Genomic DNA, 25,080 nt, shown 5'->3' with positions numbered 1-25,080 from the left:
TGGGATCCTCTCCCCGGGATGCAGTCGAGCAGGAGATTGGCAGATGTGCTTTTCCAGGATGGAGGCCAGGAGTGCCTTGTCAGGACACCAAAGCTCCAAATTCTCCCGTGTCTGCGTGGCCGGGAGCCTTCTCACCCCTCCTCGTGCCGAGCGGCACTGGCACGCTCGCCGGGAAGCAGCAGCTCATGTGTTCAGCTTGGGCATGTGTTCAGCTGCTGAACTGCTGAGGCCTGAGCAACAGGCCCCGAACTAAAGTTGACCTCCAGATGAACCTCCAACCACACATTATATTAGTATCTGATTATTAGTGAAATATGCATGATCATTAATGAAAGATGTAGCTTAAGTAAAATATAATCCTTAGTGAAAATGAAAAGTCAGGAGAATGTACCCATGTCATGAGAAGGTATCTGTCTTTCCTTGCTTAGAGGCAGCTGTCAAGGCCGTGAAACCAGGTGTCCGGCCTTGTCTGGGAACACGTAGTCAGAGCGAAACAGATAAAGACGCTCCCTTAGTTCCTCCTTAAGCCCTGGCCAGGCTGTGGGTGGCATCTAACGGAGTGAAACCAGACTCTTCCACATTTGAAGTTCTGTCAGCTTGTTTACTCAATAGTATAAAAGCTGGACCCTCTTACAGCGACGTTGGAGACCTCACCTAGGAGTGGCCGTGCTGCGCAGGACCTCCCAGTTGCCGGGAAAGGCTCTCCAAATCCTCGCTGCGACCGGGGCTCCCCAGCTGATGTACGGATCTGGATGATGGTAAAGTATTAAGGCAATTGATGATGAATCTTTCTTAATCACTACGCTTAATTCCATGTAGTAACGATTAGGTGCATCACCTTGCTTTGTTCTGTTCCTGCTGTATTATTTCCCTCATTATTCTATTGCTGCTTTAAACTAAAGTAAAAGCAAGCTTGTCTTTTGAACCTGGTGTCTGTGTCCTTTGTGCTGATCCTGGCAAAACAGCTGCTCACAAAGCGGACAAAAATAAAGTGCTTACAGAGTGTTTGAATGCTAATTTCTCAAATTGAGTGTTGCTTTGTATAGTTGACATATGCAAAAAAAAAAATAGCATTTAGAAGGAAAGGCTTGACATCACAGAAAATTTTATGTTGGTATTTACCACTGCTGGGATTAACCAGCCTTCAATGCCTAAAATCTAAACTCACATTTCTGGGAGCATGGCTACAGATTTCCAATATAGAAACTGGTCTGTACTCCATGTGGCAGACTGAACGTAAGGATTACGTATTTCAATTGCACACATAAGTCTGTTTCCCATTCCTGCAGTGTCTTGCTCTCTTCCATTTGTGTTTTGATGCAGATAAAAGCCAATGCAGATTGCTACTACTGATACAGAGAAAGGCGCAAGACACAGCGCGCCTTTGGACTAAAGAAAAAAAAGGACTCGGGTCCAGACTGCCAGAGCATGTCAAGAGATTGTCTTTGAAACTAGAAAACTAGAAATGAAAGCGCTGCGTTTTTATTTGATTTGATCAAAGCGACTGGAGGGGAGAGGGAGAAATCACATCCTACAGATGCAGGCTTAAAATTTAACTACTTCACACCTAATGTGGGACCAGCTGATCCCATACAGACATAAATAAAGAGAGGAAACAAAGAGGCAAAGTCACTCTCACTCTGAATACGCTGCTTCCACAGATCGCTGCTTTGGGGTCTGCCAAAGAGCAACAGGAACCCATTTCAGAGCCAGAAAGACAGAGGAAGCACATACCCAGCACTCTTGCCACGGCACACATTTTCAGTCTCCAGAGAAGAGAGCGAGCTCCTGTCGAATCAGAGAGCACATACTCCAAATGTAATGGTTATTTGAATAAATAACCGATTACTCCCTGTGTGACACTGCTCCACTGACCTGACTGCGGGATACCGGCAAACCGTGGCAACCTTCCGGAGGAGGGCTTTGTGCTGCCAGCTGCAAAGGGACGAGACCGTAATTCTCCTCAAACGGAGCATCCGCTCCAATACAGGACACGAGGCTTTGCAGAAGTACAAATCGCACGACGAGTAGTAGCCTTGCAGATCCCAAAGAGCAGCGCAGAAGAAACAGACACCTGAAGCTGCCACACTCCCTAACAGAAACAATTTTAAATATCTGCCGGATAGGCTGCGTGCTCGTGGAAATTTCTGCCTACAGAAGGTGAACTGCTTAGATCACCTCTGGGCTGAAATGATCTAGGTCTTTGCCTTTCACTGAAAATTAAGCAGAAGTCATTTTAACGAGCGAGGCAGACAAGAGCCTTGCACAGGAGATCAAAAAGCTCTCCAGATGTTTATTTTAAATGAAATTCAGAAGCCAGTATAAACCAGATTTTAAAAACTGAATAATCCTTACCATAATTTGCATGAGAAAAACGGGAAAAAAGGTTCCATCCTGCCGCTCTGAAACTCTCCAGGAACATGCAGGGTTAGATTTTGTTCCTACATTCTTCAGATAAGAATCTGAAATATGAGCAGGCTCACGCTGCAATCTGATGGCTGTGAAGCGTGTTCCTCCCCTGCGCTCCACACTTTGATGGATGCTCAACGCACATGTACAGGCGCACGCCATGTGAAGGAAGCCTTTGACCTTCCTCACCAAGACTACTCAAAATTATGGCCTGAAAAGTGTCTAAAAATGTCAGTCCTAAATCTTAAACTTCTTCTCATCTTGTGACTTCACTGAATGCCTCCTGATTGCGCAAAAGCAGGATATTCAGGCGCCAATCTAAGTAGCTTGGGTGTTATGCTGACAGTGTCTGTGGAGAGAGGAAGACAAGAGAGGACAGATTTCCAATAGCTCAGATGCTTCTCTGCAAGGAAAGCTGCTACACAGCAAGAGAGATAAATAAAGAGGGAAAGTAACACGCTGGAGAACTTCTACCAAGGTCACATCAGGATGCTGAACACTGCCCATCCTCAGGGGAAGATTTAGATGCCTATTCCACTACATATATCCATTTGCTTGTTGGCAACGACAGTCCTCATTAAACCAAACCGGTTCTAACCATGAAAGAAGGACATCAGGAAGACGATATTACCTAACAAATACAAAAGGGAAACCAACAGAGCCAGTCCTGGATGGCTGCGCTTTGTAGGAAAACACAGCCCTGCAGTGTGTGCAGAGCCCCTGCACGGCTCGGGAGCAGGCAACACAGGCTATCGCAGCCAAGAGGCCGGACAACGCTGCTCTAGCCACCGCTAACAGCTCCTGGCTTGCAGCAGAGAGGAGATTCTGCACCCGTTCAGGCAAGAGCAGAATCGGGATCCCGTCAGGAACAGGAGCTTTTATGACTTTGCTGCTACGCAGGGTCACCTGCGCGTTGCAGTTCCTCATTGCTTCGAAATCAAGGCTGTGGACACGTGGCAGATCACCGCAGACAGACCGTACCCCAAAGAAAACACCCTGCCCCCAAAATATATCAGTTACTGCTGTGCCCTTAACAAGAGCGTTTCTTGGCCGTTTCAGCGATCTGAAAGACACGCTGGGCAAAATTTCAAGCTATGACAAAACGATCTTATCACTTCTGTGCTGTTCTCGCTGCACAAGCCCCTGATTCAGCAGCATGTAATAAAATCTTCATTTGCATGAAAAGCACTCGCTGATCACAAAGTCTTCTGTTCGACAGTCCTCCTCCCATCTACAGCACAAAGATGCAAGCACCACCGTCATTCTGCTGGTGACTAAGGTGGAATCTTTTATTTATGCTTTATTTGGAAAGGCTCTCCACGTTTTAATACAATCTTTTCTTAAAATTCTAACAGTGTTGTGGAATAACACAAAAGCTGCACACATCCAAACTGTGCAAGCAAAGTTCACTCATTACACTTTCACCTGCGCTTGCAATAACCGTGCCATGTGAAGGACATTTCATATCAGCACACGGTGACCACAAAGAGTTCTAAAATGTCTTTAGCATTCAACAAGTCCAGTCTTTTCCAGTTTGCATTTACAGAGTTCAGTGTCACGACACACAGCACTCACAGAGGACATATTTCAAAGGAAAGGAAGGTGTAGCCATGCAAAGAACAATGCTCTGCCTCCAACAAGATTAATCGCTGTCACGGGAAACCAATAAAAACAAGTATCTTGTTATCTTTCTTTACAAAGACACTGTTAAAGCTTAACTATGTTAGGAAACTTTTTCCTTTGGACTAAATCATGAGCCCAATGTATGTGGGCAACACACATACCAGCATATGCAATTAACCGGCTCTCTCCTGACGCTGCGGGAGAAAGTCCACCCTTCCAGGGGCAGGCTGAAGCCTTCCTACGACCAGCCCCTGCCCTCTCCCGATTAGAGATCTCTCACCAAGGCCAGGCCCAGCTCCCTGCTCCGTGCCAGGTAACGCCACCCCCCAGTTTCACCTGTTTGCCAAAGTTAATCATGTCCCACGTATACACCCCGAAACCACACCGGGCTCTGAGCAAACTCGGTCAGAACAGAAATACCTTTCATCGCGCCAGCAGTGCGGTCCCCATTCAGAAACGTTTTCCTTCACGTTAATCCAGTGCAAAGGCGTTAGGATGTATGCTGTGCTGATCCAGAAACGGTGCTAGGGATGCTGCTGCCTCCTGGCTATCACCGAACGTCTAATCTAGCGCATGGCCGTGCGATGACGGCCCTGCGACAACAGGCACTTTAAATTGGGCAGCTCAGCAACACATGTACGCTGAATTTTTGAACAAGCTATTCTAAGCTGCTTTGCTAGCAATTTCTGGCCTGTGCAGTTTGAAAGCACACGGTTCTGGCCCTCACAAAGAGCAGACCTGTAAATGACATCTTGAGGATTAAGCTGATTGAGATGCAATTTGCCTAGCAACCATTCATTAAGCAGAGTTCAGAAACAGGCCAGCAATCTATTCCACCTCCTTATCTGAGCAGTAAACAGATAACAGTCTCTACTGTGTCCTCTGTCCTCCAGTTCAGACACATTGTAAACAGATTTTTCAGAAGTTTAAACTCCTACGGTAAATCTCGGAGAACAATCCTGCTCTCCAAACACGAGGGATTTGGTTTCACCAAGTGCCTTACGAGCGTGAAACAGCTCTAGAACGAGGGTAATGCAAATCCAATTGTGAATGCATCTGCAGTTCCTGTGCCTCCGATATTTTCTCACGTCAAGCACTAAGAGCCCATCCTAGTCGTTTAAAAAAAAAAAAACAACAAACCTTAATCACACAAGCATTTGGCATTGCTATTCTGATCACTGAAAAAAACTCAATAAAAATCTTATTCCCTTCCTTCATCGTCTGGAAGGAATCGATTGGCACTTCCAAAGTCTTTGACAGAGGTTCCCCCCATCAGAGAAGAAAACAAAAGTCATGTCCTCCCTCCCATTAAGCATTTTTCCTCATAAAATAGGTAAGACGATGTAAATGTCATCAGTGAAAATCAAACCAGCTATTTGAGCTTGAAGAATTTAGCTGAAAAGATGAAGCAAAATCATGATTTTCCATAATTGTTTCCCTGCAAGAAATATCTGATAATATCCCATTCTGCTCCAAAATTAAACAACAAAGATTAGCAAGGACATATTTAATACTATATACCTGAATGGTTTTCCTTTGGTGTACAGTTCTTCTGGGAAATCACTGTGACATACAGCATGCTATTGCAATTAAATATGCAAGAAAGAAGAATTAAACTGACTATGAATAATTAATACCCTATAATACTACTTCATAAGGCAAGTCTGGCTGAATATTCCCGCAGATGAGATGTACCTAAAAGCGAGGCACACTGGAACGAGTAGCTTTACTTTTATGATGGAGTCTAAAACACTGAGTAACTTTATGGCTGCTACTCAGTCCAAGGGAAGGTGCCAGCCACCCGTGCCTCCCTCCTGCTCACTGCCCGTGGAGCTCTAGAACAGCTGGGAGAAGTGCAAGTGTTGCAACAGTCGCTGCACTCCTCATCAGCATCTGGGAGGCAACAGGCTTCCCAAACGCTTCCCATTAAAAAGTATAAAGCAATTATCTGACTTCCCAGTAGAGAGAATAAAGCAAATATGATGCAACAATTACTTACATGATAAGATCAGGCTATGATTGTGAGAAAAAAAACAATTAAAAACGTTTGCAAGAGCTAAGGAATGCACCTTCCTTTCCCAGCATCTATCTTAACAAGAAAGATACCATCACCTCCCAGAGCAGACCTTCCTGTTTCAAGTTTACTGTTTTGGAGGCTACAGAACATCAGCTGCAGCAAAGCCACGGTTGGGTGGCTGGGTACAAACTCTCCACCTCCAGCACAACTCTCCTTTATTAGCTCCTAGTGAAAACAGCAATTAAAAATATGTTTTCTTCACCAACAGAAACCCTAGATCGCTTACATTAATATTTACTGAAGTCCTCCTAACATTGGTATTCAGCTCTTGGCATGTTCCCCTAGACAGCGGTCGGGTCAGCGCTGTGCTAATCGACACACAATACACTTGTTGCACACATTTAGCTGGAAATCCCCCGTTCCCCTCAGTTTATCCAAACAGCACAGCATGATCGCTGCTTTTAGAGACACACATTTGAAATCCAACCATCGTCTGTGAGCGCTGAAGTGGAACAGGGCACTACTACTGTATTTGCTGGAGGCGACAGCCCTACAGTCCCCCAGCACAAAGCCCCACGCTGCTCCAGCCGCCGGCTCTGCCACGAGGGTCTCGCTCCTGCAGGATCCAACACTCTTCTCCTCCCAAGCAAACACAAACCAGGGGTGTTTCTGCGCACAGGCAAAGTCATGTTAGAAGTATGCGAGCTTAATATTAATTTTCTATTAAAAATTAATAGGATTAAATGAAGCTCACGAGCCAGCAGGCACCCAGACAGTTATTTTGCTGATGCGCTCGTTGCCCAGGGGAGCAACCTTCTTCTCCCCCCCAGCCAGAAACTCAAGGGGAAGGCGGAGTCCATAGAGATCATCCTGGTGAAAGCCCCAGTGGCTTCTCAGTTGAGGTGTAGTCTTCTGGGCGCTGGCTCTGATCCTCGCCCGGTAGCACGCGTGCCCCTTTCTCACTGCCAGAATTAATCCCCTTGCCAAAAAGCGTCCTGCAAATACCCAGAGTTTACATAAGCTGGGTTTAACCTTCAGTCCCTATTAATGTTAACAGAACAGAAAAAATTAACCACGGTGCAACAAAAAAAAAAGTCTGTCTCTGCATTTCTAATTATACAACAAAACACACCACGTGGCAGTATCTCCAAGCACCTTGCTGGGAACGAAAGAGCCAATGGACTATGGTTTCATTTTGAGCAGTGGATGCAAGAGCAACCAGCACTGAGGTTGTCAGCGTTAAGGGATGAGGATGTGAGAATGAGGAAAATAAAGTGATGTACGTTATCGATGATAACAAGAGTGGTGAGAATTAGAAAAACGGTCACCTTAAAAATTTAAAATTTCATGATCTCTCCTACTTTTTAATGGCTTAGCCTACTTTTTCCAACCTAATTTGCATGATTAAAATAGGCCTCCTGCCAGGATGCATTAAGATGGCAGCCCCCATCGAGACAAGACTCCCTTCACCATACGAGACTGAAGGACTAATAACTATTCCTAAAAACATTATAAATCCATTAATGTTGTTTAGTAAACATTTATTTAGAATTAGTGCAACTACCAGAATTTTCTTTATCACGCTCTAATAAACCATGTTATAAAAGCCTTTGATGGCGGAGCAGGTACCCCCCTAAACGTCTCTGCCAACTCCAACCCTCTCCAAAGCACCCTGCTCGGCACCGCTCTGAACGTTCTCCATCCAAAAACCCCAAAGCATTCCCCAATATCAACCAGACAATTCCCAACAGCTCTTCGGGGTACGAGGCTGGGCAGCTGGAAGCACCCCACCAGGATGCACGGAGCAGCCAGACCAGAGTACACCAACCCCACCGACCTCTACACGTGGCAATTAATTCTATCTGCTGAAATAAACCCCAGGCTAGTACCACAGTAGTATAAATCTCAATATTACTGATGTACTGAAGATTTGGATTCTGGTACAAATATACAGCGCTTTATACAAATTTATCTGAGCTATGTGTTATCCTTTCAGTGCCATCTGCACAAAACCAGAGCTTTATCTAAGCGTTGGAAACTAAAATAAATCATTTTCTCCGTATCTGTGATCTTGTCAGAGACAGACGCCACAAATCTGAGAGCTGGCTAGAGCTAGTGCAGGCTTGTCTAGTTAGAAATAAAATTATATCCACATCAATATGCTTTATTTTTAATAAAAAATAAGGCAGACCAGACCCTTAATATCAAAATAGTTTCAGCCAGCACCCTCCCAGCCCATAGAAGACATAATATACGGTATTAAATTGTCAAAATAAAACTGGGATTGGCGCTGTCATTTCCCCTAATAGGAAATGCCCCAATCAAGAGATACATTTTTAATTGCCACACATAATGAAAAGTACCTGCTCACTCTCCACTGGCTGTAGTTATTGCCAACAGGACTGTAAGGCTCAGAAGGGTATTCCCTGGTACCATCAGCTTTTTGGCGTGCCCGTGCCCCACTGGATCGTTAAGGGGAACTCGGCTCCCCAACACCACACAACAAATGACACCGCTCTGTCCCACACGAACCCCTCGGGGCTCTTGGGCAGCAATTCTCAAACCATCTTGGCCCGAGCATCCCCCGTGAGCGAGGGACCTCACAGTAATTAGCACATTCTGATACTGGAAACTCAACTCTCATAAACGCTGATCCCTCAAGACAGTACAGCCCACGATTTGAGAAACAATAGTCCCAGAAGACCCCTATATTTCTACCTTTGAAAGTCACCAAAGGCTAGTAAATAAATTATATTTACTTATTATTATTTACTTATAAAATATATTTAAAGGCATTGCAAACAAGAGAAATTAATTTCTCCTCATTAAATACATTCTCCAACCAGCAGCTGCGGCTAAAGGTTCATATAGGATCACTGAAAACACCAAAACTGTTTTATTTTCCTATATAGAGTAACTTCTAACATCTGACCTCACTGCTGTGAGATTGCAACAGATTTTATTTGGCAAATCAAGCCGCCTAAAGCACAGATTATAAAAAAAAAACCCACTAAACATTTTTAGATGTAACTTTCCTCCACAGACTGCGTTTTATGCACTTTCATTGGAAATGTTACATCAGAATAGAATCAGATTTAATTGGCTCTTAAATAACTGAACAGCCACTTTCATTTTATTTCAATAGCAATAATTCACAAATCAAGCAGCTGAAATTCTAGCACAGAATGACAAGTAAATAGAGCAGGACACGCTGAAGGAGAGGATGAAAGCCACACGGCGAAAGGTGATTTTTCTTACGGGCATCGCAAAGCTACAGCCACGTAAACACTCAGAGCTAAAATCTGCCAGCCCTGGGACCGTACACAGTTTTTCATCAGTAACTGCTTAACAAAGACCAACGGATGAGGTGATCCTTGCCCAACTGGAACTGCTAGGAGAATGGCTGGGATTTTAACCGGGGATGCAATTTCCCTCGCGCACACTAGATGGAAGTGTGTAAAATCTTAATCCTTTCCTGCCTCGACTTAAATGTAAGTGGCTGAAAGGTTATGTTGTACTGTCACATTTTGAGAAGCCTTTTTTTGGTTCTTCGTTGGCAACTTCACTCATTGATAATCTGTAAGGAAGAAGACACCCTAAAATACTAAGTTATGCTGGAAATTAATGGTAAATATGAGCGGCTATACGTCAGAAATATTAAATATACTATTCAGACTAGCTTCTAAAGTACGTGCATTCCATTTCTAGAGCATTTAAATAACAATCACCAATGAGATCCATCAGAGAAACTGAAGTTACATTTTTGAAACATTCAGGCTATTTTAACAAAATAACAATTCTGAAAATACCACCTGTCAATGAATAGAAACAGGGAACAGAAAAGGTATAAAAAGCTTCATAGATGTTGTTGTAGTTTTGACTGGAAAAAAAAACAAGTTTCTAGAAAATAAGGGGAGAAATATAGGGAGAAAGAGCAACCTGAAGTCTCGCAGAAACGCTAAACACAGATGAGAGCAGCAGAGCAGCAAACCTGAATGGGATTAAATTACACACAAATCTTCTGGAAACGATCTTAAAAGTGACTTGTTCCAAAACAAGCCATTTCTGAATTTAAACACTGAAGAGTTCACAGACAGGAAAACTAAAAATCAGGCAATGGTGTGACCAGGAAAAAGGTGCTGGAAGAGCTGTTTTCCCTCACCTGCTCTGGCCTTTTCACATATTGATTCCCCTCCACACTCATTCACAAATGCTCAGCGTAGTTGTGAACAATTTAAAGTCAAAGGATGCATGAATTACCAGCTCTAGGAACACATTAGTCACTCTACGCAAAAGCTGACGGCTTTTCTGTAGCTGAAATAAAAAAAAAAACACCAAACCCAGAATCAGAACAGAGTGACGAGTCGGAAGAGAAGGGCAAGCAAATACCTAACTTTCCCTGTCGCCAACGAAGCCAAAGCACGCGATGTTCCTCTAGCTTAGAAGACCAAAAACTAAGAAAATAAGTGATAGAATAGAAGGATGAATGAAAAGCAATTCTGGATAGAAGAAGAATAAAGTCAGCACGAAGGGCTCCCCTCTCCAGATGTTAAAAATGTATGATTTTTCCATCCCAGATTTTAAAAAAAGATTAGCAGCGGAGGAAGTTTACTTGGGAGAGTGGGAGCATCTGTGTAATTTTTTTTGAAAAAGCCTCATACAACGCTATTTCCATCCAACAGAATTTAAACTATATATATACACACGGCATTGGCTCGAGACAGTAACCGTACGACATTTTTCAAAGCGTTCTGCACGCAGAAACTGCCTACAGGGAGGAACAAAATGAGTGGCAAGGCAACAGCCACGGGAAAGGGCAGGACTGGGATATCCAAGTCCTCTAAAATGCACGCTCGAAGTTAAACAACGTGAAGGCAAGATGAGGGAGAGCAGGATACAGCAAAGGATACGCTGGGGTCAGGAAATGACAAAAAAATCCACGGCACTGAGCACTGGCTTATGCAATATTTTACCAAGTAAAAACACGCACGATTTTTTTTTCTCTTCCACTGCCCTGGGCTCTCCCTGTAGCAGCAAATCATTTTTCTCTGCCAGGAACCCCGCACTCACCACACAGGAAGAAATCACCTGGGAAGGCTGCGCGTGGCTACCATCTTAGCTGTGACTCGGGACCAGGAGATTGCCCAAGTATGAGAAATGAAATCACAGAGAACAACTGGATACTAGATCGACTCCGAATAGCAAAGCATGTCGTTTCACCTATTTCCACTTGCTCTCTCACACGGTTCCCAAATTAGAAACAATCAGAACGCTGCTGGAAACAATATACGACACCTTAATTGGGTTGGCTGCACTACAGACGTCAGCAACGTATCACCTGGTAGATCATTTTTTGACTGATTTTTTTTTTTTCAACACTAAAAATAGCTTCACTTTCATGGTTCACCTTTCCTGCATCACGTTACTACAGATATCGTAAGGAATTAAAAACCCTCCTCACTCACTGCGCACCAAAGATGCTCCAGAGCCCGCTCCCGCTGGAGGCAGGATCTGTCACCTAATTCAGCAGAATTTTACTTCAAGGTTTGTCTCTGATGCGTCGCGTTTACAGAAAACCTGTTGTCTAACCCATTTCCCTACAGTACACCCATCAATGCATCTATTTAAAAGCCTGGAGCAGTTCAGTTATCTCTAAATACATCAGTAACCCAGCCGTTCAGCTCAGCTGCTCCCCGCGTTCCAAGCACAACGCCATCCACACACTCAGCAGAAGTTAAGCAATGGGAATACGTAAACTATGCTTAATTCCTGAGCACAACGGCAGAATAATTCTAGAATAATAATACCAAATACAAAATGAGTGGGGAGGCACGAAGAAACGCCCAGACAGAGTGCATTAAATTAAGGAAAAGGGTTCTATAGGGTCCATGAAGCCAGATCAGCCACGGGCCACACTCATCGTCATTTTTTTAAATGCCTATTTAAATCAAATTATTAAAAACACGGAAACTGGCAGCCGATGAACACACCAGCCTCTGTCAGCTCCAGGTGTAGGCAAGACCAGGTGTGTCCCAATGCCTATTTGGGATAGTGAGCTTCGCTTTTGAGGAATACAGCCCACTGGAAAAATATCTTTGGGCAAAGCTAAAAACAGTTTTTCTGGATGCCAGTCAGCAGAACGCCTTTTTAGGAGCTCTGTTCCTCAGAAGCTGAATCAGTATTTGGAAAGCGATGTTTTTTAGAAAGAAAAAAGCTGACTGGCGTGACAAACTCGTTTTAGTATCATATTCAAACTAACGATCTGCAATTAAAAGAAAAATTGCTCAAAGACCATTATGGTTAAGACTTTAATACGAGTCAAAATACAATGAGAAAATGGGAATATGGCATACTACACAAAGAACAAAAAGTTAAATTATTCACTTAACTTCCCACTTCGAGAACGTTTAAAATGCTGGCAATTGAAAGCAGTGGGGTGATGCACTCCATCACAGATGCAGGGAACTGTGAAACCTTTACTCACCTTCAGGAGCATCTTACCCCATCAACAGCCTCAGCGGAGTCAGCACGCCCTGGTTACAGTCTACAACGCGACGGAGCGACCTGTTACTCGACTGCTGGGTGTAGCATTTCAGTGAGCTACATGTTCTTAAAAGCAATTATTTAAAAGTCCTGATCATCTGTTAAATAAATCACGCAGGCCAGGCTGTGGCTGTGCTCTCAGTGGTGTATTTAGTAATTCCATAAATCCCCGAATTCTGGAAGATACCGAGCTTTAGAGAAATACAGAAGGGACATTACTTCATCTCCCGTCTTCATAAATCACTTAACTCCCCTCACTATTACCTTGCTGAAGATGAGTGAGCCAGCAATATACAGGATACAAAATGTCTCAGCGATGGAGGCTTTGGGGTGGGGGCAGTCAGGGCAAAAACAAAGAATAATACAGATGAATGGACAAACCAAGGTGAAAAAGAAAAGTACTGCACTGGGGAGGAACACCTATAAAAGTTTCTATCCCACGTCCAGGCATTTCAACACGGGCAGGTGAGGACACAAGCTACAGCTCCTGTACGTGGCACAGCAGTCTGCGTTTCTGGGAAACACAGATACCTCAGTCCTTGACAAAATCCTTACTCCGCCTCTCGATCTGGTAACAGTTCCCAGAAGCAAACGTAGATATAAAAGCTTAGCTATCAGAGGACAACTTGAAACAAATAAGACTTAAATGAAGGCAAATATCCAAGTTACAGAGAACGTAAGAGTTCCTTAATTTTACATTTGGAGAAAAATAATACTATGTGGACATTCTCCAACATATTTTTTAATGTTATTAACAGAAACAGCACCCCAGGCTGCGCTCAAGCAGAAAAAGAGTGAATCTGTTTGGAATGTGAAGTGAAAGTGGGATCAAAAATACCATCTTATTAAATGGTATTTATTTAGGGCTAAGCACATTATTTATTCAATTGAGAAGCTCACAAAATGACAGAGGGGTAATCACGAGCAAGGTCGCTATTTAATGTCAGTATCAAAGCTGATCCTTAACAGAATTTAAGCACCTACCTTTTCTTTTATCTCAGCACAAAATGAGATTTTTTCTTTTTTTTTTTTTTACACTTTAAAAGCTATGTAATACTACAAAATACATGCCAAGCACGCAGGAACAGAGAGCATGCCAGCATCTTTCAGCAATCATCTTCCCCTTGTCATCCATTATGTCAGATTTATCTATTTTAGCTTTATTCTTGTTCCAGCGATACGCATCCTTCCTCTCTCTATCCAGACTATCAGGCTGGTCGGGCTTGAACTCAATATGGCTTCTTAAAATAGTTGAGAAATATTGAAAATCCTCGAAGCGATGCCTGTAAATTACAGCCTATTCATCAATCGATCTTCTAGCTCCAGCTCAACCTGCAACTCTGGAAGGGTCAATCTCTGATTCCTACCCTACTGCACAGTGTAAATATAATTTAAAAAAATAAATAGCCTGTCTTTTATGGAAGCGTTTTCCCCCAAAAGCTTAGATCCTGCCACTTATTGCAAATCTTACCCTCTGTTTGTTCTGACACTTACTTGCTTTTGATCCAAACCTTTCTCTACTAAAAATCACTGATCAGTTGATGTGCCACTGCTTGCTTTCTGATCTTGCTGCTTTTTTTTTTGCCAGGTTTTTCAGACCCTCTGGACTGGCTTTACAGGACACCAGACCCACCTGTACGCTCTCCCTGCATCCTTCACCCCCCAGGCTGCTGCCTGGGAGAGCCTGTTCTCTCCACCTCTAACATCTGTAACACGTTTCAACAGTGTCTTTCCCCACTGCTTTATGTATTTACTGAAATGAACAGACTCTAAGTTAGAGTTTAAATTCTTTAGGTGGAAAAAGACCTGATCAGAAACACACGTGGTGAAAGGAAAAAGCAACTATCATCACTGTATTCCCTTACTGCCTACGTAGCACCGAACACGGAATTTTCTCCGTCGGCTGCTGAATCAGATGAAGTTTCCCCAGCGCACACACACACAAAATCACGAAGCCTGACACATCCAGTAGGATTTATTCAATCACAAAGTCATCACCGTGGCTCCAGCACAAATGACATCACTCAGGAACCCAACCTCATCTACTGAGAGTGTGCTCTCCAGGGCAACAAAGAACTGGGTTTGTGCAATAAAAAGGTAAAAGTACTGTTGTAAAAAGTTTTCCAAATAAACTTATGTTTTCTTGAGATATTAGTTATGATTAAAAAAAAATACTTCTTATTATAGACCTAATTATTTAAGTGCAATGAATTATTACTGAACTAACTAACCTGCACCTGCAATTGATCCTAAAACTTGTACCTAGCAATTCGAGGGGATACCAAGAGGAGGGTAAAACACGGCCGTAACCCTCGCAGGTGCTGCCCTGGGAAGATCATATGCTGCGTAACCGAAAGCATTTAAGCACTTTGCTTCCACGAGTGGACCCAGAACAGATAAGTGAAGCTCCGCAGTTTTCTTCGTGCTTAAGATGCTTAAAAAATGGTTGGTAGGAAATAAAAGGGAGCAGAAATAAAAGCGACGAGAAGCGTATTACGGACACCTCTTGCAAAGAGACACTTTCCTCGGGAAAGAATTACACAAAGGATCTGCACACATTCCAGCCGCAATCCCCCCCCCGCCTTGTCTCCCTCCGAAGGCATTTCTCTGTCGCGACGGCTGACGTACTATCGCGACTCCCGCTGTGTGTTTGGTATCAAGGGAAAGGCACTGAAGGGTTGCGGAGGGCCTAGCTGGGCTGCCTGTACCCCCCCACGGCTCCTCACAAGGACGAGCCGGACTGAGGGGGGGAGGCGGGTGGGCCGGGGCCGCTCCCGGGAGGCGGCTCCGCTGCAGCGCTGTCGCGACAGAGGGAGGGTCGCGACAGCGGAGATACCTCACGCCGCCTCTGAGAGTGGGGGGAGGGGACACCCGGGAAGGACAATGGTGGCGGGGGGTGTGGGCCGCGCCGGTCCGGCCGCCCCGGGAGGCCGCTCGCTCACCCTCCCGCCCGTACTTACTCTCGGTGCCCCTGCCCGGGCCTCATGGCGCCGCCGCCGTCTGTGCCCGTAACCGGCCCCGTCGCTCGTTGCCGCCACCGCCGCCGCCGCCCGCTCCCGCTGTGGTGGCTGCGCCAGCCGCTCCCGCGCACGCGCGCTGCCCGCTCAGCGGCCCCGCCGCCCCGCCCCCCGCGCATGCGCGGCCGCCGCCGGAGGGAGGGCAGCGCCGCGCCGCGCCGCGCCGCACCGCCCCCTGGCGGCGCCCGGTAACGCGCACGGCGCCGAGCACCGCGCGGTGCTGGGGCGGGGGGACCCGGGGCTCGGCCACGGCCCACCGGGGGGGTCCCCGCCCTCAGACTGCGGCCCCAGCCCGGCTCCCGTGCTGCCTGGAGCAAGGAGGCCTCGACAAACACCTCGCCGCTGCAGCAAAGCGGCAGTTTCCAGCGATGCGATTGACTAATTAACCTAATTATCAAACCTCATTAACGAGCAGGTCGGGAAGTCGAGAGACTTCGGCCCTTCCAACGCCTGGAGCGTCTCCATCGTCCCCAGGACTGGTCATCGCTCTGGGCGCTCGGCTCCATCCCTTCTCCTGCCTGGAGCAGCCTCTGCGGCGGCACGGGGCGATCCCAGCCTCTGCGGAGGGACCGGCCTCCCCCGTGTACCCCCGGCCCACCAAACACCCCCGGCCCCACCAAACACCCCCCGCCCCACCAAACACCCCCCGCCCCACCAAACACCCCCCGCCCCACCAAACACCCTTACCCAACTTTTTTTTCCCCCTGCAAAGTGTAACTTTCAGAAGCCACGACCCGGGAAAGGGGATCTAAGCTCGCCTGGGAAGGAAGGAGAAAAGATATAGAAGTCTCCTGGTTTTAGTTGGAATAAAACGGATGGAGGTTTGGCTGACGGGGAGGAAGAAAGAAGATGAGGACAATCGCTTGTGCTGGGACCTCACTTTATTGCAATGAAAATATAAAAGTTGGATAGAAGCATTTGAGGGACCACAGCGTTCCCTGCATGGGGGAAACAAGGCCGGCCAGCACGCACCCCTCCAGAGGCTTCTCAACGTGGCTTTCCGTGCTGGTGAAGCATCTCCTTGACGTTGCACCACAGAGGGACGGCGGGCACAGGATTTGCTCAACAGGTTTGGGCTCCAGGACAGGAGCAGAGTCCCCAGCAGACCCCACCACATCCCTTCACTTAACTGTTGGGGCAGCAGCCCAGGGTCTCCTCGCTCAGGGATGGTGATTTATAACAGCACACAGGGATTTACCTGGATTCCTGTCAGGAAGCTACTCAGCGCTCCCAACACCTGAGCACAGCGGTGTAGAGACACAACTCAAGCCTCCAACCACCAGGTCCGTGTGCAGACTGGCAGGGAGGGCAGGGTGGCACACATGGTGCCACACTCCCTGCCACGGGCTCTACGGAGCGGCAGCCGGTGCCCCAGCCCTCCGTACAGCCCTGCTCCTCCAGCCTCCAAGCCTTGCTCGCGCCCTGACCTGTGCCGGTTGCTCTCCATCCCCAGCACCCTGTTAAACCAGAGCTGCAGAACCCACTGCTGTTCCCACTGTGGGCTTTTCTTCAGCTGTGACAGCCTCTACGTTTGTATCTCTGACTCTGGTGCAATGAGTAATGACTTTGAAGTAACTTTGACGCAATAAACTATTCGAATTCCTAAGAGAGGGGGTCCACTCTGGTTTTGTATGATGAACAAGCCATTCTGAAGAGCTAAGCATCTATGAGATGCTGCTAGTGGCATCTTCAGACCAAACCACTCAACATTTGTTCATTAGGCAAACATCCAGGGGGGCGGACAGGCAGGACCCCACTGGGCACCAGAAACAAGACTTGGAGAGGCAGAAAGACCCCTGTTCCCTGCTCCCTTTCCCCTTCTGACTACTGTGCTCCAGCAAATGCTCGCAAGCCCAGCGAGCCATTCCCTGACCACCCTGCTCCTCTCACCGGCAGTCAGGGAAGCAGCTCATATACACACCGAGAACGGATCATGGTTCCATTTCTCTGCTCAGAAGAGTCTGTGAGCAGACCCAGCCCTCTGGAGCGAGCACCACGTGCCAGGAGCAGTGAACTGCTGAGGAAGCTGGAGGAAAGGATGAGAGGGGAAAGAGAAGGAACAAGCATTTTTACAAACTATCACACAGAAGATGTCAAATGACAGCAGCTGGCAGTCAGCTAAGAGGATGGTGCACACAAGCCTGTGGGGAGGGAGGACTTGGAAACCACTGGCCTTTAGGATCTACAGAGAGTTTAAGAGCCCCCTCTGTCACACCCCGTCATTACAGAGCGTTTCAGCTCACCAGCAAACCCCTCCACTCAGGCTGCCTGGGCAATACTGCCCCGTACACCATCATACACTCACACCCATGAACTTCAACAGGGCAAGGAGCAAAGCTGACGTGAGACCACTGCGGGGGCAGGGGTAGCCTCTTCCTCCTGTGTGACCACCGCTGGAGTCATTCAGCCTTCAGAGGAGATGATAAACGTGTGCCGGTAACACTCCACTGCAACCCTCTGTCCACTCAAACACAGGAGGCGCTGCTGAACCTCCAGACACAAACACCTGACAGCAGGGACGTGGACACAGCCCAAAAGAAGTACTAGAATCACACGTGCAGCTGGTTCTCTGATGTCCATCCCCAGCTTCCACAAGCTAAGGTGCCACAGAAGGTCTGAAGATTTTATTTCAGTTCGGGCCATTCCCCCGAAGAATAATACATTCTACTTCAGTCTGCTATGTCGATTCCATCATCCTCCGCTTCTGGATTGAACAAAGGTGCCAAGATACCCACAGGGGAAAACGGGACCGGTTTCTCCGCATGACCAGAGTGCTCAAGGGCTGCTAAAACACACACGAAGAGCTCAACTCTTCATCTCCACCTTGAGCTTCAAGCGGACATCACACAGGAAAACGTTCATCAGGTCCTGGCCAGCCTCCTGAGCAATCCTGCTGATAACCTTCCCTTCTCTTCCAATCAACATCATCTGTATTGAAATCCGGAGAGAAGATCATCACACTCATCCTCACATTGCTTAACTGCAGGGAGGAACCACCCAAGAAAACAGCAACGCAGTCACAGAAGCAATTAAAGGGGACAGAGCAGTTAAGAGAAATCCCAAGATCAAAGCATGGGCAACCTCAGAGAGATGGAAGCTGTTCCTGAAGAGCCTGTGACTGTGTCGGGCACCTGGCTCTTCCCAAGAGACCCCACAGCTGAGGGAGAGGGGGGTCACAGCATGAATACACATGGCCGGACCCGGGGAACCCCCTTTCACGCTCCCCAGCACCCCATCTCTCTTCTGTTACTCACCATATGAGACTTCCTTGGGACCACGAGGTTCTGCACGATGAGGAGCTCCCCACTCGGTCCTTCTTCCCACATCTCTGTCACCTACAACAGCAAGTGCACGCTCAGCAATTCCGCAAAGCGCCTCAGCAACCGCCAACACCGCTCCCTCGGCGATGACAGCCCAGCTCCCTGACACGAGCATGTGCCCCGCTCCAAACACACAAAGGGTCTCACAGCACCCCACGGGCTGGCCCACGGGGCCTGGGAAGAGTCTGGCAGATTTTTTCAAATTCAAACAAAGGGATTCTCATCACATAAGTCTGATATTGTCAATAGAACAGCTCAAAGGCAAGTCTGCCTGCACCTGCTTCCCACCTGAATCACGCCGTAGGGCACTTCCAGAGGCAGGTACTCCAGTATCTTCTCCCTGATGATATTATCACAGATCTCTTGAGGTGACTGGCTGGTCAAGACCCCGCTGTGAAACTCCCAAGGGCCTGGCTTGGCTTGCATCAGGAGGTACCGCTGTGAGCACAAAGCACACATCACACCACCAGCTGTCACCTACCGCTCTCGCGGCGTCACCAACCCCTGCGCTCGTCTCGCAGCAAGTCGCTACGAGGACGCTGCGGCCAGTCAGGCATCAGGGCAGTAGTTTAGTGTCTTTGGCAGGGAAAGGAGAAAGGGAAGCTGCTGAAACTCAAACCCTGCCAAAAGGCCACACCTCCCCAGAGCCGTTTGTGTGAGTTACCAAAGCCCTCATAGGTGAAAGATAATGTGTTGGGTGGCTTCATCATGATGAACAAGCTGCTGTTTGGAGAGCCCCAAATAAGAGTTCTGTACAGAGAACTCTGGAGATACACTACAGATGTACCCCACGCCGACAGACGGTGCTTCCCCCACACACCCCAGGCCACAAACTCTGCTCCTTCCTCACAGGAGATGAAGCTCAGGATGAAGTCCCGGGGTCCCACAAGGGTGAGCGCACACGAGTCTCAAAGTGTAACAGAAGCTCAGAGTGCAGTTACCTTGAGCGTGTCCACCTCCTCCCCATGGAGAGCTGCCAGCATGAAGATCTCCTGGAAGCCCGGCCAGCCTTTCTTATTTTTTAGATCTCTGGGCCCTTGTACTTCTTCTGTGACAAGACTGGACTCAGAAGCCCTCGTATTGCTGCTGCTGTCCAAGCTAGAGCCTTCTTGGGCTGGATCTGTTTCCTGCAGACGGGGAGACCCAGGGGCCCTGTTCTCAGGGGGAGAAGCCTGAGTGATTTGAAGAGGCGGCTTTGCTGAAGAACTGGAATTATGTTTAAATGCAGATCTCACTTCCAGTTTCTTTCCATTTACAACTCCCTCTGTTAGCTCCGTTACCAGTTCCAGCAGGATATGCTTCTTCTTTAGCAGATCCACCTGAAGTGAGAGAGGGAGGTGTCAGGAATTTGTCCTGAATGAGGTTGGCAGCTGGGCCCTGGATCCAAAGGAGCCAGAAGAAACCACCCAGGGGAGGCCGCTGCTGCAGCACAAGGCTTCTGCAACAGAACCAATTTTCTGACCAGAGGCCAAACCAGATCATGTCAGCAGTTCCAGCACAGTTTGTCCAAACACTGTCAACTTGACAGCAACATCTACTCTGTCAGCTCTGCTGAGACTCTCCCTGGTCAACCCCACTGTGGTGCCAGTTCCTCCTCCCAGGCTGATTTAAGCCCCAGTCTGCAGCACATAGCTTCAGGGATGCTTATGCACGCAGCATGTACACACACATACACACTTAAATATCCTGGAGCACGGGGGGAAACCGGTGTCCTTTAACACCCCGGGACTCAGTGCCCTGCAAACACATCGCTGCTGATGCCGGTGCTGTCTGAAGACACCAGCGTAACGTACTGTAGAAGGCAGAAAGAACAAGCTCCTCGTTTACCTTGTTCAGAACCAGGACACTGGGGATGTGGCGAAACTCAGAAAGACACTTCAGCACCTCCTTGCTCAGAGAGTTTCGCGTCCAGTGATCCGACACGTCCACCAAAACTAGAACTGCCAGAAAAGAGTTAGGGAAATGTGATGAACCTGCATGTTCCAAAGTGTTCGTTTTCAGCTTCTCTACAGTCTACGGTCACTTCCCTCCTGCTGCTACTTCTGTCTCTTCTACAGGAGAGCACACAGGTAGAACCAAAAAGGAGCGTTTTAATTGATAAAACAATAAAATGCAGTTTACACCTGTCATCCTAATGACACGCTATGACTTAACATCTAAGCCCAATTATTACCCCAAGCTGCCTCCCCTTGGCACCAGGGCATTCTTATCCCCTCCTCAGCTCAATATTTCCAATCTTTTCACTCCCCTTCCCTCCTCCCTCCTAGTTCGTGCTCCCAGGGTGGCCTTTGCTGCCCAGTAAACACCCAGATACCACAGCTGTAGGGCTGTAAACTTCTGTTTAGGTTTTTAGATAAATGGTTTGGCTTGATCCAAGAGGAGTTGAGCACCCACCTAAATCTGCATGTTTCATGCTGTCCCATGGGTCTGTCAGCATGGCTTCATCTAATTTATGTCTGAAAGTCAAATGCAAATGAGTAAGCCGAACATACTCAATCACAATTGTCTTCCTTCCTTTCAAAGGGGGGGAAAATCAGTGCTTTCCATCATCCCAGCTGACACAGAGCTGCCCTACGGGCTGTGACATCCCTCGTTACGTGCACATATGCAGAACCAAACATAACAGGGCTCAAGGGATGCCAGAGCCTCTGTGTGCTACTGAAATTGCAACAATAAAATACTCAGAGACCAAAATAAAGCTAAAAATATACATTCCTGTCGCTCCTATTTTACAAACTTTGCCCAGTGGAAATCACTCTCTGGTTTTATCAGATCTTGATGGACAGGACCCCCCCCGCTCTCCCCACAACAGCGGTGATACCTTTTGGCTTTAAAGGGACTAGTGAGGCCAGGGGTGTCCAGAATGATCTACAAAGAGAAAAGACAGATCTTGTAAGTTTGCCTACAGTTAGTGGCCAAGCTAAAACTTGTATTTGTGCAATTAGAAGGGACCCCATGGGATACAAATGAGAAAACCCCACATGTTTTGGCTAACACACCCCGCTGCCCCAAGCAGGAGCAGGTCTGGAATCTTACCAGTTGTGTGTCCTCGTACGTGACAACACCCCGGGCTTTGCATCGGGTTGTGTGCACTTTCTTAGAGACAGGAAAAACCTGTAAGAAATTAAACATGTTACACTGCCAGAACATAACAAAAAAAAACAATTTAGCAGCCTGAACTTGCTGCTCCATCCACCCCAGCTTTACCTTTCTGCCCAAGAGCTGATTAGAGAGCGTGGACTTCCCAGCGTTGGGCGCTCCGATGATGGCAATTCTTAAAACCTTGGGGTTCTGGGGCTGGTCAGGCCGATCCCGTAACAGGCGGTTTTGTTCCTCTACCAGGGGAAAGAAGGAGCTTGAACGTTGCTAAAACCCCACAGCGGGTCAGGACCGCCCGTCCCAGCGCTGGGACCCAGGCGGCAGCTGGTGCCACTCACTTTCGTTGGTGGCAACGGGCGGCGGGTGCTGGCCCAGGGCGTCGCTCGGCTTCTCGGCAGGGATGCCCAGGATGCTGCCCAGCGCGGAGCTGCTCCCGCTCCAGCGGGCGGGGAGCGCGGCGGCCCGCGGGGCACAGCTCTGCACGACACGGGCTGGAAGGAGAGCACCAGCAAACACTGCACCTCCCGGAGAACTGCGTGTACCGAAACCGCCCCAAAATCGTGTTGTCCCCTTCCCCCAGCGCCCCGGCAGCGCTCCCCCCTCACCCAAGGCCTCGGGGTCGGCCCCGGAGCACCGACCCCGGCCCGCTCCGGCCTCACGCCCCCGGCCCGCAGCGGCCCCACCACCAGGCTCGCCTCAGAAACGCGCCCCGCGGCAGCCCCGGCCTCACGCCCGCCGCCTCACGGCCCCGGCCCCCCCCGGAGCAAGGCCTCGGCCCCGGCCGCGCCCGCCCCACCTGGGCCCAGCAGGAGCGGCCCCGCCGAGGCGGCTCTCACGGCCCAGCGCACTGCCCGGACCGCCGCCGCAGCCACGGGCGCCGCCATCTTGTCCCGCCGCGGGGCAGGCTGGGAGCGCCAGCGGCGACCGCCCTCATTGGCGCAACGCGGGGGAGCATAGAGAGGAGACGGCGGGGCCAGCGCGCCGCGCTCCGCCGCAGGGGGCTGTGGGGAGGAGGCGGGCGGGGCGGGCTGGCGTGGGCGGGGCAGGGGCGGGGGCGCGGCAGCGGGAGCGTGAGCGCCCCCTGCCGGCCACGAGCGGCGTACGGCGGTGACTGCCGGCGGGGCCCCAGTGCCGGCCCGCACAGGCCAGTGCTCCCACTGCTCCCAGTGCTCCCAGTGCTCCCAGTGCTCCCAGTGCCCCGCCCCGCCCAGTGCTCCCAGTGCTCCCAGTGCCCTACCACACAGCCCAGTGCTCCCAGTGCTCCCAGTGCCCTGCTACACAGCCCAGTGCTCCCAGTGCCCCCACTACACAGCCTGGTGCTCCCAGTGCTCCCAGTGCCCTGCCACACAGCCCAGTGTTCCCCGCAACACACTCCAGTGTGCCCAGGGTCCTCTACAACACTCTCCAGTGGGTCCCAGTGCTCCCTGCAACACTTCCCAGTCCAACCCAGTGCACCCCAGCCTGCCCAGTGGCCCCCACAACACCCCCCATGCATCCGACTACTCCTCCGTGCTCCCCAGTGAGCCCCAGTGCTCGCAGTTCCCTCCCTGCAATGTGATCCTGTATGTCCCAGTGCCCCCCCTGCAATACACCCCGATGCTCTCCAAGTCTCTCCAGGCCCCCCCCCAACACATCCCAGTGCCTCCCAGTTCTCCCCAGTACCCCCTGCAATACAACCCCATGCACTCCAGTGCCCCCTGCACCCCAGTGCCCTTCCTGCACCCCCATGCCCCCCCCTGCACCCCAAGGTACCCCTGTACCCCCCCGCACCCAAATGCACCCCAAGGTTCCCTGTCCCGCCCTGCACCCCAGTGCACCCCCTGAGCCTCCCAGTACACCCAGTGCCCCAGTCCCCCCAGGGGACACGACAGAGGAGATGAAGCCGCGGTGCCATAACCCCCTTTATTGCCCAGTGCCCGGCTCCCGGGCTCCATCGCTGCGTGGCTGTGCCATGCTGTGCCACGCCATGCCGTGCCATGCCACGCAGTGTTGTGCCATGCTGTGCCATGCCGTGCCGTGCCCACGCCGCGCCATGCCACGCAGTGTTGTGCCATGCTGTGCCATGCCGTGCCGTGCCCACGCCGCATGCCCAGCCGTCGGCAGAACCGTTACCATTACTAAACTCAGTAATGGTAACGGTTTCCCCGCCAGCCGTGGGGCCCTGGCTGCACCCGCACCTCGGGGTGCCCCTGTCCCCCCAACCTCCCCACCCCATCCACCCCCCAAGCCTGTCCCCCCGCTCCTGTGTCCCACATCCCACCCCACAACCCCATCCCTCCCTGCCCCACACCGTTGCGGTCCCACATCCCACCCCACAGCCCCCAGCCCTCCGTGCCCCACGCCGTCGCGGTCCCTCGTGGGGGCCCCGCCGGGGCCCGGTGCCGGGGCCGCCCCGGGGAGTACATCATCTATACTGTAGTGTCTCATAGCCGACTTACAGTATACGATGATATCCCGCCCGGGGCGGCGGGCAGCGCCATGTGGGGCGGCCGGAGGGCAGCGCCTGCACTGGGGGAGAGAGCACCGTTAGGGAGCACATCACTGGGGTCACAGCGTCCCCATCCCAGTACCCCCCTACCCCACCTTTGTCCCCCTGGTCCCACCACCCCAGACCAGGATGAAGGCTCCCAATAGCCTCCCCACCCCAGCACCCCCCTGCCCCCTCCTTGTCCCCCCCCAATCCCACCACCCCAGAGCAGGAGGGAGGTTCTCAATAGCTCCCCCAACCCCAAGATCCCCCCTACCCCCTCCTTGTCCCCCCCCCCAATGCCACCACCCCGGAGCAGGACAGCAGTTCCCCAGGCGGTGGCACCTACCTATGGAGGTGGCCCTGGGGCTTTGCGGGGTGCTGGATCTGCACCCGCCTTATAAAACCTGCTCTGCCTCATCTGCATATCTCACATCTGCACTGCACAGCTGGATGGGCCCCTTAACCCCTTCGTGCCCGGGGGGGCACAGCCCTAAGCAGCTCCCCCCAGCCTGGCATAGCCTGTGGTCACCACCATGGCCCCTCCCCAGAGGTGGGGGGACCCCAGACTGGGAGCTACCCACA

At 49.8% G+C, this 25,080-nt stretch overlaps 2 protein-coding genes across 4 annotated transcripts in view; both read right to left on the bottom strand.

Moving 5' to 3' along the window:
* FAM222B (family with sequence similarity 222 member B) overlaps positions 1-15,668 on the bottom strand; it is a 36,921-nt gene extending 21,253 nt beyond the window's left edge. For both annotated transcript variants that reach the window (XM_068415563.1, XM_068415565.1), the window contains exon 1: positions 15,553-15,668. The gene's annotated coding sequence lies outside the window, so the exon portion shown is untranslated. The remainder of the gene's footprint in view (positions 1-15,552) is intronic.
* Positions 15,669-18,218: 2,550 nt separating this feature from the next.
* Positions 18,219-22,912, bottom strand: ERAL1 (Era like 12S mitochondrial rRNA chaperone 1). Of its 2 annotated transcripts, XM_068415561.1 has the most exons (12): positions 22,825-22,912; positions 22,367-22,519; positions 22,137-22,264; positions 21,966-22,043; positions 21,751-21,797; positions 21,324-21,385; positions 20,757-20,869; positions 20,165-20,248; positions 19,871-20,056; positions 19,218-19,367; positions 18,864-18,944; positions 18,219-18,537 (listed from the first exon to the last, which is right to left on the bottom strand). In XM_068415561.1, the coding sequence occupies exons 1-12, from the start codon at positions 22,910-22,912 to the stop codon at positions 18,415-18,417; spliced, it is 1,293 nt and encodes a 430-aa protein (XP_068271662.1). In that variant the 3' UTR covers positions 18,219-18,414. The 2 variants fall into 2 exon arrangements, with proteins under 2 accessions (XP_068271662.1, XP_068271661.1); XM_068415560.1 differs by having other exon boundaries at positions 19,871-20,248.
* Between the last annotated feature and the right edge of the window lie 2,168 nt (positions 22,913-25,080).

This window comes from Nyctibius grandis, chromosome 18 (genome assembly GCF_013368605.1).
Source record: "Nyctibius grandis isolate bNycGra1 chromosome 18, bNycGra1.pri, whole genome shotgun sequence".
NCBI classification, from domain to species: domain Eukaryota; kingdom Metazoa; phylum Chordata; class Aves; order Nyctibiiformes; family Nyctibiidae; genus Nyctibius; species Nyctibius grandis.
Note: the sequence above shows the minus strand (reverse complement) of the source record. Positions and strands in the feature narration are given on the sequence as shown.

Bases quoted from the DNA above. Each gene is read 5' to 3' on its own strand.
- ERAL1 (XM_068415560.1), bottom strand. From the start codon at position 22,912: ATGGCGGCGCCCGTGGCTGCGGCGGCGGTCCGGGCAGTGCGCTGGGCC. The intron at 20,249-20,756 runs GTAAACGAGGAG...CTCTCACTTCAG, and splicing joins GTGTCCTGGTTCTGAACAAG to GTGGATCTGCTAAAGAAGAA. The intron at 19,368-19,870 runs GTAACTGCACTC...TTGTGCTCACAG, and splicing joins AGGAGGTGGACACGCTCAAG to CGGTACCTCCTGATGCAAGC.